Source organism: Chelonoidis abingdonii, chromosome 1, assembly GCF_003597395.2.
Source record: "Chelonoidis abingdonii isolate Lonesome George chromosome 1, CheloAbing_2.0, whole genome shotgun sequence".
Classification (NCBI taxonomy): Eukaryota; Metazoa; Chordata; order Testudines; family Testudinidae; genus Chelonoidis; species Chelonoidis abingdonii.
The window spans coordinates 207,359,333-207,372,318 of NC_133769.1; the positions used below are offsets into that span (position 1 = coordinate 207,359,333).

General features: G+C 39.4%; 1 protein-coding gene across 2 annotated transcripts in view; it reads right to left on the reverse strand.

The window, feature by feature from the left end:
• The window catches only part of DSCAM (DS cell adhesion molecule), a 665,984-nt gene that overhangs the window by 68,297 nt on the left and 584,701 nt on the right, over positions 1 to 12,986 (reverse strand). The window contains exons 21-23 of one of the 2 annotated variants that reach the window (XM_075073839.1): positions 12,416 to 12,569; positions 4,613 to 4,730; positions 3,645 to 3,808 (exon numbers count right to left, since the gene is read on the reverse strand). In XM_075073839.1, the coding sequence (XP_074929940.1) occupies positions 3,645 to 3,808; positions 4,613 to 4,730; positions 12,416 to 12,569 (436 nt within the window). Of the gene's footprint in view, positions 1 to 3,644; positions 3,813 to 4,612; positions 4,731 to 12,415; positions 12,570 to 12,986 lie in introns of those variants that run through there. The other variant, XM_032791676.2, reaches the window with a different exon arrangement.

Consider the following 12,986-nt stretch of genomic DNA (forward strand, 5'->3'; position numbering starts at 1 on the left):
TCTCGAGGTCCCTTCCAGTCCTAGAGTCTATGAGTCTATGAATCTTAGTTTAGCTGATGGAAATTGAGGCCAGTTTGCAAATAAATGGCACACACAGGGATGCGTTTGCACCAAATAGTGGTAATCGCATATGCAAAAGTGGGTACATACACATTTTTTGTTCAGCTCCATGTGTTGAAAATTTAGCTGTGTGCATTAAATGGCACAGGAATGGAGTATCTCTGCCATGAGGAAATCCAGATTCCTCTTTGCAAAAGCAGCTTTTGCAAAGCCACAGCACCTCCAGATGTTTCTCTTCCACTCACGATGCCCATCTACATGGAAGAGATGCAGCACTACCAACAAGAGGTGGGTGAACCTGGAAAAGTTTTGGTTCTGTTGCTGTGCACAGAGTCTATCAGACCCAAGAGTTTGCCTGGGCATAGAGAATGGATTCCGAGAGCAGAGTGCATCTGGGGCTGATTGTGGGAAAGTCACCATCCCTCCTTTTTCACTGTGACAAAATATCATGGTTCCATCAAGTGAGGTCATCTTGCAATATTCTGGTTCATTTCGGTAGACTCATACATGGCTTTGATTTCCAATTGAACTATTTATCTAGTCTTATTATGCCAACTGACAATTCCTGAATGCAGGGACTAAAAATGCAGTGCATGCTGTGGACTCCTTGAAGATGAACATTTGCCAAGCTAATGCTGTTTGTTAAAAAATTAACAAGTAGCGGTAAGTGAAATTCCAAAGAGTTGATTCAGTTTGGATCAGAGGCTTAGGATCTGAATATTTATCTAAACTTTATCTGAATCACTTGGATTCACAATTCTGAACTAGAAATTTGATGAGAAAAAGCTCTCGTATGATTTCTGGGATTGCCTGGTTACAGTTAGGCCAGAAATATGGCAAGGAAAATTTGTGGGGTATTTAGTCACTTCATGTCCCCTTCTGCTCCTAGTTTGAATCAAGAGAGGTGGAAGTTCAAGATTATTATAAATTAATATTTTTTTAAAAGTTATGTACACTTTACAATCACAACACAGGTTCAGTTCAAGTCGAGGTTTTGTCTGAAAGTTTGGATTTGTTCTCTCTCTACCCAACCAGGCTTATCCATCCTTACTTTCAGGTACTGATGACTGGATAAAAATCTTTCTGACATTTGCCCTTTTTTGAGGGAATCCCTGTCCCTATCATTTACACATCTACATGTTCCTCCTTAGAATTCTATGATGTAGTCCATACTGTAAGAAAGACCTCTGAAATCTCTAGGATTGGAAACTAGAGCTGATCAGGAACTTTTTTATGATTTTTTTCATTAAAAAATGCCAATACATCAAAACCAAAACTGTATGAGAAACAGGTAAGTTTAATGAATCTCCTGGAGTGAAATTTTTTTGGGGAAAATTTTTGAAACTGTCAAAATCTTTTGTTTCAATGTTTTCAAAATGAAAAATTCAGTTTGTCCAGTTTGAAATGACTTTTTGTTTAGAAACCTAAGCCAATTAGAGTGAAAAAGAGGCATGAAGGAAAAAATGCCAAAATCAAACATTTTGAAATGATCAGAATGAAATGTTTCACTTATCCTGAACTGAATTTATTATTAATTATTATTATTATTATTTTGGTTTATGAAAATTTAGTCCTGATTCAGAATAAGAAAATATTTTCACACTCTTGAAAATATTCCCAGGATTGGAAAACTGTTTCTCACTCAGCTCTGTCAGAGACATCCTGCCCAAAAATGCTTGGAGGGAGCAGAATCTTAATATAGGTATCATCTCTATTCTCACCATAGATAGAAGAAGTGAGAAAGAAACCAGAGGCTGAAGCATATGAAATTGAACACGATGGGTGAAATCCAGACTCCACTGAAATCAATGGCAAAACTCAACTTCAATGAAGCCAGAATTTCATCCTATAGATCAGATTCACTAGCATGCTTCAGCTACTAAGCGCTATTCGAGTGACACAAAGCAGTTGTAAATACAGCTGGATTTATGGACTCTTTGTGCTCCCCAGAGCAAAGCAGCTGGAGTAATTTCCTGCTGAAATTCCCATTCCAGTCACAGGACAGCAATTTGATCAGTGCTGATGTGAAGCAAGACCACCAATTTCACCTCGTTTATAGGGGGCTGATCTTAGTTACTTAATTGCTAAGTACAGTGTGAGTGCTGGAGAAAAAATAAACGCTATACTCCAGGGAAGATTAGTTATATCAGATGTACTGTATCATTTCTCCCTTATTCCTTTTGCTTTGGTACTTTCCACTGAGAGTTACTGAACATATTACACCCTAAAAGATTGAACATAACATTTTTCATCACAGTTCTCACCTTCTCCACCTAAAATCCCACATATTAGATGCCAATCTCCCTTTATTCCAAGGAATTAATAGTGATTTGCTTTTAGTTATTGCAGTTTAATAACTTTGAGAATATACAATTATGAAAGTATGTATTAGAGTACAAGAAACAAGGCTTCAACTTAACATTATTTCTGTCCCATTTCCCTATTGTGATCATGTTTCAGACATTACCAAAAAGCATGCTTGCTTCTTTGTTGGATTTTAGGTGAGTTAATGCACTCACTGATATTTGTTTCAGGCTTAATAGATAGGGATACACAGAAATACCTACACTGCCATAGAGACCACCTCTCTCTTTGTGTTCTAAATTGCTGGACTGCTTGAGTTGACAATTTTTAGGACCGTATATCTGGGGACCGGGAACAGAGTGTTTTCCAAAGAGCGTTCCATGTGCTCAATTCAGTAATATATTTCCCATGTCTGATAAGTTTTGACAGTTAAGGCACATTGCAAGGGTTATTTGCTCAAGCTTAGCACTGAGGGGGAAAGAAGAGGAGAATCTTGTGGGTTGAGGGATCTTTGTGTGTGTGCGCACATGAACATTGTGTGCTTTTGTTGACATTAGTGTTATACATATTTTCACATTGTTTGTGCACCTGGCAATACCATGTTGGGTGACTGTATATATTTAAAAAATATTATAGCAGGTACCTGGTAATATCTGCTAACTAAGATTATAGTAGGGGAAAATATTAATACCGCCTCTTATAGTCATGATAGCTTTCTGTACATTTCTCCTTTCATGCTGAAGTTTTCCATGCTAGGTCTCAGTCCAGGAAAATTTGATTTGGACATTTTAAACAAAATTCCTTCAGCTATTGTTAAATGTTGCAACTTTAAAATGATATATTTATATATATATATCTAACAACAATAAGAGCACAAGATGTTATTTTCCTTATGTAGAACTCAAAATCAATTGAAAGTGAACACTTTGGACCTGATTCTGCAAATGCTTATCCACATGCTTAACTTTAAGAGCATAAACAGTCCCACTGAAGTCAATGACTTTATCATATTAATTTTCAGCTTGCAAAATGTATACTATAAAATATACAGGATGATAAACTGCGAAGCAGCCAAGTCACCATTACTAGGAGAACTTTTTTTATGAGTTCTCATGTCTCATTTTTGATTATTTAAATTTGCAAAAATATTGTTTATACATAGACGTGCAAACACACGCGCACACACACACTTAAATATACATTACACATACTCTTACATATTAACTAACAGCTATGATAAGACCATCAAAACAATTATGTAAAAGGTCCAACTGGCTTACCTTGTACCTGCAAATTCAAAATAATTTCATCAGAACCCCAGTTGTTACTGGCCACACAGCTGTAATATCCAGAATCCTCTGCTTTCACAGTACGGATAACAAAGCTGCCATTGCTAAAGATGCTTCTTCGCCCATCAATCATCACTAGACTGGGTGTCCCGTTACTACCTCACAGGAAACAAAATGCATACATTAAAGAAGTTACAATCGGATTAAAACAAACAAAAGAAAGAACAGGATCCTCTTTAGTTAAAGCAGCACTGGAAGCATGCTGCTGGAAAATGCCAATGGTCAGTATTTGGATAAGTGGGAATCTTGGCTATGATTTGAATAATAAAGGAGAAGACTTCCTCCTTAATTATCAACCCCTTCAAAAAGTACAACCAATTCAGGGCATAATGTAACTCAAAGTTGTACAATGCATCATAACCACTGGTATGGAACATGGATTTCTCTCTCATAGCTTCCAAGTATCACTGCTGATCCAATATTTGGATCAAATTATTGCCCATACAGTTACAGCATGGCTCTCCGACGCATGACCAGTATGTTTAGAAAAGAGCAAAATGTGTGTTATGTACTATACTCATGAATGTTTTCTTTTTAGAAAATTACTACAATTAGCATTTACCATGGATTTTGATTCACATTAGCAACACGATGATCACTGACACTACAGTTATATTCCCCAAGCCTGATATATAAATAGCAATTAAAACTATATTTAAAGTATTTAATATTTCTTTCTCTTCATACCTCCCCCATTTTCAGTACCTTCTAACCCTTAAAGTCAACAAGTTTTAGTCAGTTGGACATTCTGAACTTTCCTTCTGAAGCTGTAATCAGTCTCTACACAGTGAAACAAGGGTATATTCCTCCTGACACACTCATGCAGTGTCATGCCCAATCTTGCCCATGATTTTAAGCTAACGTGCCTTATTCAAGCTACACATACAGTTGCTGGTTACCTATCCTTCATCCATTTGACTGTAGGAGATGGGTCCCCAACGGCCTTGCAAGGAAGGACAATATCCTTCATCCAAGGGGTCGTTACTGTGCCACTGAATGTCAGAATTCTGGCTGGAGCTGAACAATAAGAAGAGGAAGACTGAAACAGAGGAGCTCTTTTTCATACATTCTTTAGAGTAAAAACACACAAATGCAAAATTAATTATTTTAACCCACATTATCAGCTATTTATTTGAACACAAATAATGTATTTTTAATATCTGGAGGAAAGAAGACCGGGGATGGAAGAGCCTTGAAGTAGAATAAATCCCAAAAGGTTTTAATCCTTGAGCCCTCTTTCCTTTCCTAGTACTTTATGAAAACTTAATCTTTTGTATATTTATTGGTGGGAGCCAAGGTGAAATGTTATACCAAAGGGATTCGCCTCTTTGAATTATCTTCTAGTCCACATTTTCTGGTAGTCGTATCTACAACACGTCAGAATCTTAAAGACTCTAGTTACTGAAGAATAGCATATCAGCATCCTATGATATCTCCTAGTTTCATTTTGACAAGTAAACACAAAATCTTATTCACCTCAGTGAAGTGAAAGTTGAAAACATTCTGAATTGATCAATAGTTGTTTTGATAATCTCTTTTATGACTAATCTATGTCTTCAATGGCCCAGATATTTCAAAAGTCAACATTGTTTTATTCCCTGCTCTTGCTATAAACGAGACTTATTTTTTACAAGTGTCAAACCACCTCAGGCTTTGTCTGTATGGTCCTATGCCCCACTGCATAATCTTTCTAAGGTAATCCTGTGATCAGAGCTTGTCCCAATACCTGCTCTGCTTCTGTGCAAGTGGCACGGGTGGAAAGGTTCTTCGTTCTCATTTTCTAGCAGTTTATGGAATACAATAGACTCTTTTGAAGCAGTCTTGTCCATTATCTATGTTTCCATCCAAAGTAATGTTAATGTAAAAAAGGAAATTATTACCCCAGATAAAACATTGTCATCTTGAACTCCAGTGGGTACCATCACTATCCACAGCCTGGTGAGAGTTAGCAGTTTAGGCTAGATACCTACTGTACCAGAGTGGGATTGTTGGTGGAACTGCCAGGGTTCACAACCTGATGTGTGATTTTCAGTTAGGTCTGTATTTTCTGGCTGAGACTGGCTCAATGAGGAAAAAGAGTGCCAGTGATTAAATACTATAGTGATGCATGCTATAAAAATGCCTACAATAGACAGACAGATAGATTTTGACAATTAGGTCAGTCTATGGATGGTTCATCTCCTCTAATGATATGAGCATTACATCAAAATTGTCCATAGTTGTGAACTTTCTGTCAATAATTCACTTCAGATATAGAGTGGAGGGGAAAATGTGGCTTTATGTGCCCCTGACCCTGGAGCCAGTCCCCAGTGCAACTTAGAACAGCCCTTTGTCTTATCTAAGTTGCTTCAGGTTGCAATGGTACCCACGGGCCATTTTGGCAACTAGAAATCACCAGAGAAGAACAGATCAAGGGAAATGTGATCACACACATGCTAAAGTCAGCAAGGTATCCCATCTGAAAACATTCATGTGGATGTGTAAGATGTGTCCTCAAATGCATGGCCCACAGATAATTTTAGCAATACAAGACAAAATTTTAAAGGCGCCTTCTAAATTCAGTCTTGCACCAGTTTGAGTCTACAAAACTGTTGTTTGTGTACTCAGAACAAGCTGTCTGCTTTGAAAATGAGACCTTTATGTTATATGGGATGAATTTTAAAAATAAGAAAAGTGTGGTTGTCAGGATCAAGGAAATATTTTATAAATTGGCTCACAGAGGAAACTTCATTTCAGTCCACTTTAGCACATGCTTGCTTAAGCCATGAATTTTAAATGTCTATGGCTACAACAGCAAGATGTTCAACACCAGTCAATCGTGTGTTCTCTTCAGCATGCTATGACAAGCCCAAACTAAAACATTGTATCTGGGGAAGATTAATTTTCTTCTGAATTGGAAAAGCTCAGATTGGTATTTTGAGCTGTGGGAACTTGGAAAATAGATTTGTCATTTTTAATAGATTCCTTTTGTGCTACATAACACAAAGCTGTCTTGTTTTTCGATATGAAATTTGCTAACTTTAGGAGGGATAGTCTCACCACAATTACTAGGGAGTTAGGCAAATAAATCGGAGGGTGCAGAGGGGATAGGAGTCTAACTTGAATCCACAAAAGCTAATAAATTCAAAGTTAAGATGGCAACTCCATCTTTAACACATACTGTACCTAAGGATTTCAGCAAAATGTTACTGTAGTATTTTTGTTCCATAATACATAGGCCCTGTGGGGTCATGTTTTAGCTTTCACATAATGAATTTCCCAGGTATGACCCTTAGTGTAATTATTATTCATTTTTAGTCCTTAAATCTGCATCTAAAAGCACCATGCTGAAATTGAATGCAACTACATTTCATAGTGCATTTTTAATACTGATATTCTTCAAGCGTGCATGTTGATCAGAACTGACAGTTAATAATCCATTTTGTGCTACTTAGACAAACATGAAAATGAGAGTCAGCATCAAATGTAACTGAGATGTTTCATCTCAGTAGGTTCTTATCCTCTGCAAATAATATTTAAAGTAAAATCATACATAGAACAGGTCTTGAAGAGTGAAAGAAAATTACTTCTATGGGCTGCAGTGGGACAGCTGGGATTCATGAAGAGAAAATGAAGCCATATATTATGTATCGGTAATCATTTTGGATTGTGATGCCTAGATTCTCTTACTGTGTGATAGAAGCCTGAGCTTATTAGGACATTTGCTCTGGTAAAAAAATTAATTAAAATATACACCAAAAAGCAGTTCTAACGATTGAGACGAACAGATGAAATGAAGCCTAGGTAGTAGGACTACAGTATATTGTTGATAGAAAAAGAGCCAGACTGAAAATGCCCTTTACTTGCTGATGCTAAACAGCAACCAACAAATACCTGCTTACTCTACATGAGCAGGTACTTCTGAAAACATCATCCCATCAAGGCTAATGAAGCACTGTCTTGAGTAAATGATATCACCAGAATAGCATGAAGGAAGTCAGTCGTCACTTGTGATGTTGCAGTGTTGTTTTCTGCAGTGCAATTTTCAGGTGCATATGTTTTGGGAAAGACTAACATTAGCATGACAAGACCACATAGTAGGAAAAGGTAACTGGATAGTTAAAAACAAGCTAACTAAAACAAACAAAACCCAGAAGTCTACCCACAGACTGATCACCTAGGGTGAAATCCTGCTTCCACTGAAGTCAATGCCAAACTCTCACTGATTTCAATGGAGCCAAGATTTTACCACTGGAGTGTTTTTTTAAGTTAGTCATTCTGTCTAAGAAAATAGCAGTTAATGGAGTCACTATAATTTATCTACAAAACAGACCCAAAGATACCTTGAAGTATCAGTAAAAGCTGCAATCCACTTGTGAGCAGAGATGGAAGGAAACTAGAATTCCTCCTGTTCCACTGAAAATTCCAAATTGTCAACAAAAAATAATCATTCCAAAAAAGACCAAAAAATGAAATTGCAAATTTTCCCATGGAACAGATATTCATTTCAGAAGTGTCAAGAGAATATTTAATTTTGATATTTTCAAAATGTTTCTGAGACTACTTAAGCTCTCTTATACTGACTGAAAATTTCTGTTATTTTTTACTACTATTTTGGACTACTGCAAGATCCCTGACTTGAAGAAAAAAATGTGTTCATAGAGCAGAATTCCAGTAAAAGGCCTCACCAGGTTCCTAAACCTTCTTGTGTAGTTTTCTTACTTTCTGAAGGTAACTTCAAAAGTTAATTACTCCCTAGGTTAACAAATCAGATTCATAGATTCATAGATTCTAGGACTGGAAGGGACCTTGAGAGGTCATCGAGTACAGTCCCCTGCCCTCATGGCAGGACCAAATACTATCTAGACCATCCCTGATAGACATTTATCTAATGTACTCTTAAATATCTCCAGAGATGGAGATTTCACAACCTCCCTAGGCAATTTATTCCAGTGTTTAACTACCCTGACAGTTAGGAACTTTTTCCCATAGTATCCTCCAATCCTTAAATGCTCCCTTTGCTGCCAGTTCTCAACCCATTCTCTTGTTCTATCCGTAAGAGCCCTTAAGGTGAAACAAGTTTTTCTCCCTCCCTCCCTCTTGAACACCTCTTTTAGATACCTGAAAACTGCTATCATGTCCCCTCTCAGCCTTCTCTTTTTCCAAACTAAACAAACCCAATTCTTTCAGCCTTCCTTCATGGTCATGTTCTCAAGACCTTTAATCAATTCTTGTTGCTCTTCTCTGGACCCTCTCTAATTTCTCCACATCTTTCTGAAATGCGGTACCCAGAACTGGACACAATACTCCAGTTGAGGCCTAACCAGTGCAGAGTATAGAGCGGAAAGGAATGGATTTCTCGTGTCTTGCTCACACCACACCTGTTAACGCATCCCAAGAATCATGTTTGCTTTTTTGCCACAGCATCAGCTAGTGCTGACTTACATTTAGCTTGTGGTCCACTATAACCCCTAGATCCCTTTCTGCCGTACTCCTTCCTAGACAGTCTCTTCCCATTCTGTATATGTGAAACTGATTGTTCCTTCCTAAGTGGAGCACTATGCATTTGTCTTTATTAAACTTCATCCTGTTTACCTCAGACCATTTCTCCAATTTGTCCTTATCATTTTCTATTATGACCCTATCCTCCAAAGCAGTTGCAATCCCTCCCAGTTTGGTATCACCTGCAAACTTAATAAGCGTACTTTCTATGCCAACATCTAAGTCATTGATGAAGATATTGAACAGAGCCAGTCCCAAAACAGTCCCCTGCGGAACCCCACATGTCACACCTTTCCAGCAGGATTGGGAACCATTTATAACTACTCTCTGAGTACGGTTATCCAGCCAGTTATACACCTACCTTATAGTAGCCCCATCTAAGTTGTATTTGCCTAGTTTATCAATAAGGATATCATGCGAGACCGTATCAAATGCCTTACTAAAGTCTAGGTATACCACATCCACCACTTCTCCCTTATCCACAAGATGTAAAGTCCCTGCGGACATTGCAGTTTTGGTTATGATAGGAAATGGTTTTCAACATTTTGTGTGTTCTACATCATTAGGGTGCGCAGAAGTAACATAGCTTCACAGGAACACAAACCACTTGCAAACTCACAGAATGCAGCTCACAGGACATTAGGGTGACCAGATCACAACACTAAAATATCGGGACACATTGGGGTGCTGTCAGCCCTGCCTACAGTCCACCCCCTCTCCTCCCAGGCTCCATCCCCACTCTGCCCCAGGCCTGCCCCCTCCCCACTTGCCTTCCCCCCACCGTGCCTTTCCTCATCCAGCAGGCCCCTTGCTGGCTTGCTGCATCCTTCCTCAGTCCCCCACCCACCGCTCGCCTCTTCACTCCTCCCCACTGCTCACTCACTCGCCTCTTCACGCCTCACCTGCCACTCACCCCTACAGTGCCGACTTCCCCTCTGCCAGGTGGGTGCTCGTCCACGCCCTGCCTCTTCCCATCCAAGCATCCACCCTCGCTCCACCCCCATCCACCCCCTTCCCCCAAGTCCCCACTCCTGCCCTGCCTCTTCTCCACCTCCTCCCCTGAGTGCGCCACGTCCCCACTCCTCCTCCCTCCTCCTGGAAAGCGCTAAGTGCTACTAAACACCTTTACGGTGGTGGGAAGTGCTGGGGGGGAGGAGCGGGAACACGGCACACTGAAGGGAAGGGAAGGGAGGAGGGTGGAGCTTGGCTGCAATTTTTCCCTGTGGGTGCTCCCTCCCGCTTGCCTCCTTATCTGAATATCAGGACAAATGGCGTCCTGATTGTACATTGATCGGGACGCGGGACAAAGGGTTAAATATTAGGATATCTGGTCACCCTACAGGACATGTTCATAGTATAAAAGAAGATGACGCTACTTTTCTTGTAATTTATAAATTTTAAATTATAAAACGGCTCACTTCATCTGTACCACAAAATAGAGCCCTGCACAGATACAAAATTTGTATCTGCATCTGATCCGCAATCTGCAAAAATGATCCACAGATCTGAAGTGGATATCTGCCGATTTGCAGGGATCTACCACAAAATACACCACAACAGCTGGTCAAACAGAAGTCTCCACACCAAACTAAAGATCTATTATACCATGTGATTGTATTGGTCACTCTATTATAGCAGCAGAGAATCCTGTGGCACCTTATAGACTAACAGACGTTTGGGAGCATGAGCTTTACATGCATCCGACGAAGTGGGTATTCACCCACGAAAGCTCATGCTCCCAAACGTCTGTTAGTCTATAAGGTGCCACAGGATTCTCTGCTGCTTTTACAGATCCAGACTAACACGGCTACCCCTCTGATACTCTATTATAGCAGAGACTTGACCAATGACAGTGGCTAATGAAAACAGATGGCTGCCCATCACCATCACAGATGGCTAAGAAAGATACTACACATTTCACAGAAAGACAAAATAACAAATGCAAGAGAAGGGAGCTCACAGAGCAGGACATGTTAACAAATATCATTACAGAAAGAAGGATCAAATGGTTGGGACATATACACCACACAGCAGATGGGAGAGATGCTAAGCAAACACTGAATTGAGTACTAGAAGGAGGCAAGAGAAAGCAAAGAAGCCTAAGGAAGAACTGGCAGAAGACAGTGACAGAGGATACTGAATGTGCTGGTATCACCTGGGAAGTACCACCATATTAGCATCATAATCAACGGAGAAATTGGACTGCCCGATGTGTCAACGGCACAGGAGGAACTAAGGTCTAAGGTAGGACCCACTACTTTCCATACACTAGATACTCTTTTAATGTTATTTGCTTGTAAAGTAGATAGTAAAGCAGCTTGGAAATCTGTAACACAAACATTTCTGCATAATTTAACTTCTAATAATCTTCTGAGATTATTCTAACAAAAATACTAACAAACTAACCTAGAAAAAAACAAAATTCCTGAATTCCTTAGAAAACAATGACTAGCTTAGAAATTATAGCAGGCATGTATGAGTATAAAATACTTGGACCCTCAGAAGTGAACTGAGACAGCTTGTTTTGCCCAAGCTATCAACAGCTTATTTGCAAGTCTCACATTATTTTACAGTGTTGTCAAAACACCCTACATTTCTGCAAACTGCCTACTAGCCTTATATTAGAGGACATGACATTGTATTAGTGTGACTTTTGCTTTCATAGATTGTAATTTCACCAATCCTGAACTGGCATAAAACAGCTTTGGGCTCCTCCTTTCTCCCCCAAAGGAGCTTCTCTCATGTTTACCAATGAACACTCTGTCCCATGTCATTGTTCCTGGAGGGAACAGAACTGCAGGCACTGAAGATAAGTCAGGCCTGCTGAAGTAATCACAGCTAATCATAAGGGACTACAGCCCAGCACCTGGTCTGAGACTGGGAGGCATGTGTGATTCCACCCTGAGAGAGATATGATAGCTTGAGGCCCGAGACCTGGCAGGGGTGCACTTACCCCTCCAGTAAGTCCATCGTGAGGGCACTACCCCACAACCCTTTGCAATTCTTTCATCCTTATACACTGTTGTTTTCAGCTTTACTAACTCAATTAACGCTAAGACAGGTATGCCTCTGATTGCCACACACACAGACCATTCGGTAAACTTAGAACTGAAACTTAAAAATAAACAAACCACAACACCAATGACAATTAAGGTATGTTAGTAACTGGTGTTCTTAAAAGACAAACAGACAGACTATTTTATAAAGGGCAGTCTCCATACCTTTAGCCAATGGTTCCACGGTGATAATTTCGCTGCTGTTGCCTCTTCCTGCAGCAGTGACAGCCACTACCCAGACACTGTATTGTCGATTCCGACTCAAGTTGGGGATTCTGTAGGAAAATGAGTCAGGAGAGGCTTCAAACTCGCTGATTACCTGTGATGGGAGAGACAAATGTTTCCAAACTAAAATAAACAATATCTAAAGAAAGATTGTTGAGTGGAGTAGCTCAAGTCTTTTACCTCTGGATGTCTGGAGTGAATGATGGTAATTGCTTCAAATAGACTGCACATGGTACTTAACAGGATAGGGCTACATTATGAAATCAATTTACTCAGTGAATTTAGCCCTATTTTTTTTTTTGCAAATTGTCTGTTCATAGATCAAGATTTTTATGACTTTGTTTTTTTTTAATTGGGTTGATGAATAGTTTTAATTAACATATTTGACAATGGTACTCCATGAATACTTCTTATCAACACATTGCCCAGTGGGTTGTAGTCAAATCATCCTGAGAGAATATTCATTCATCTGATTAGATTCACTAGACATGCTTCGTGATGGGTCACCCAC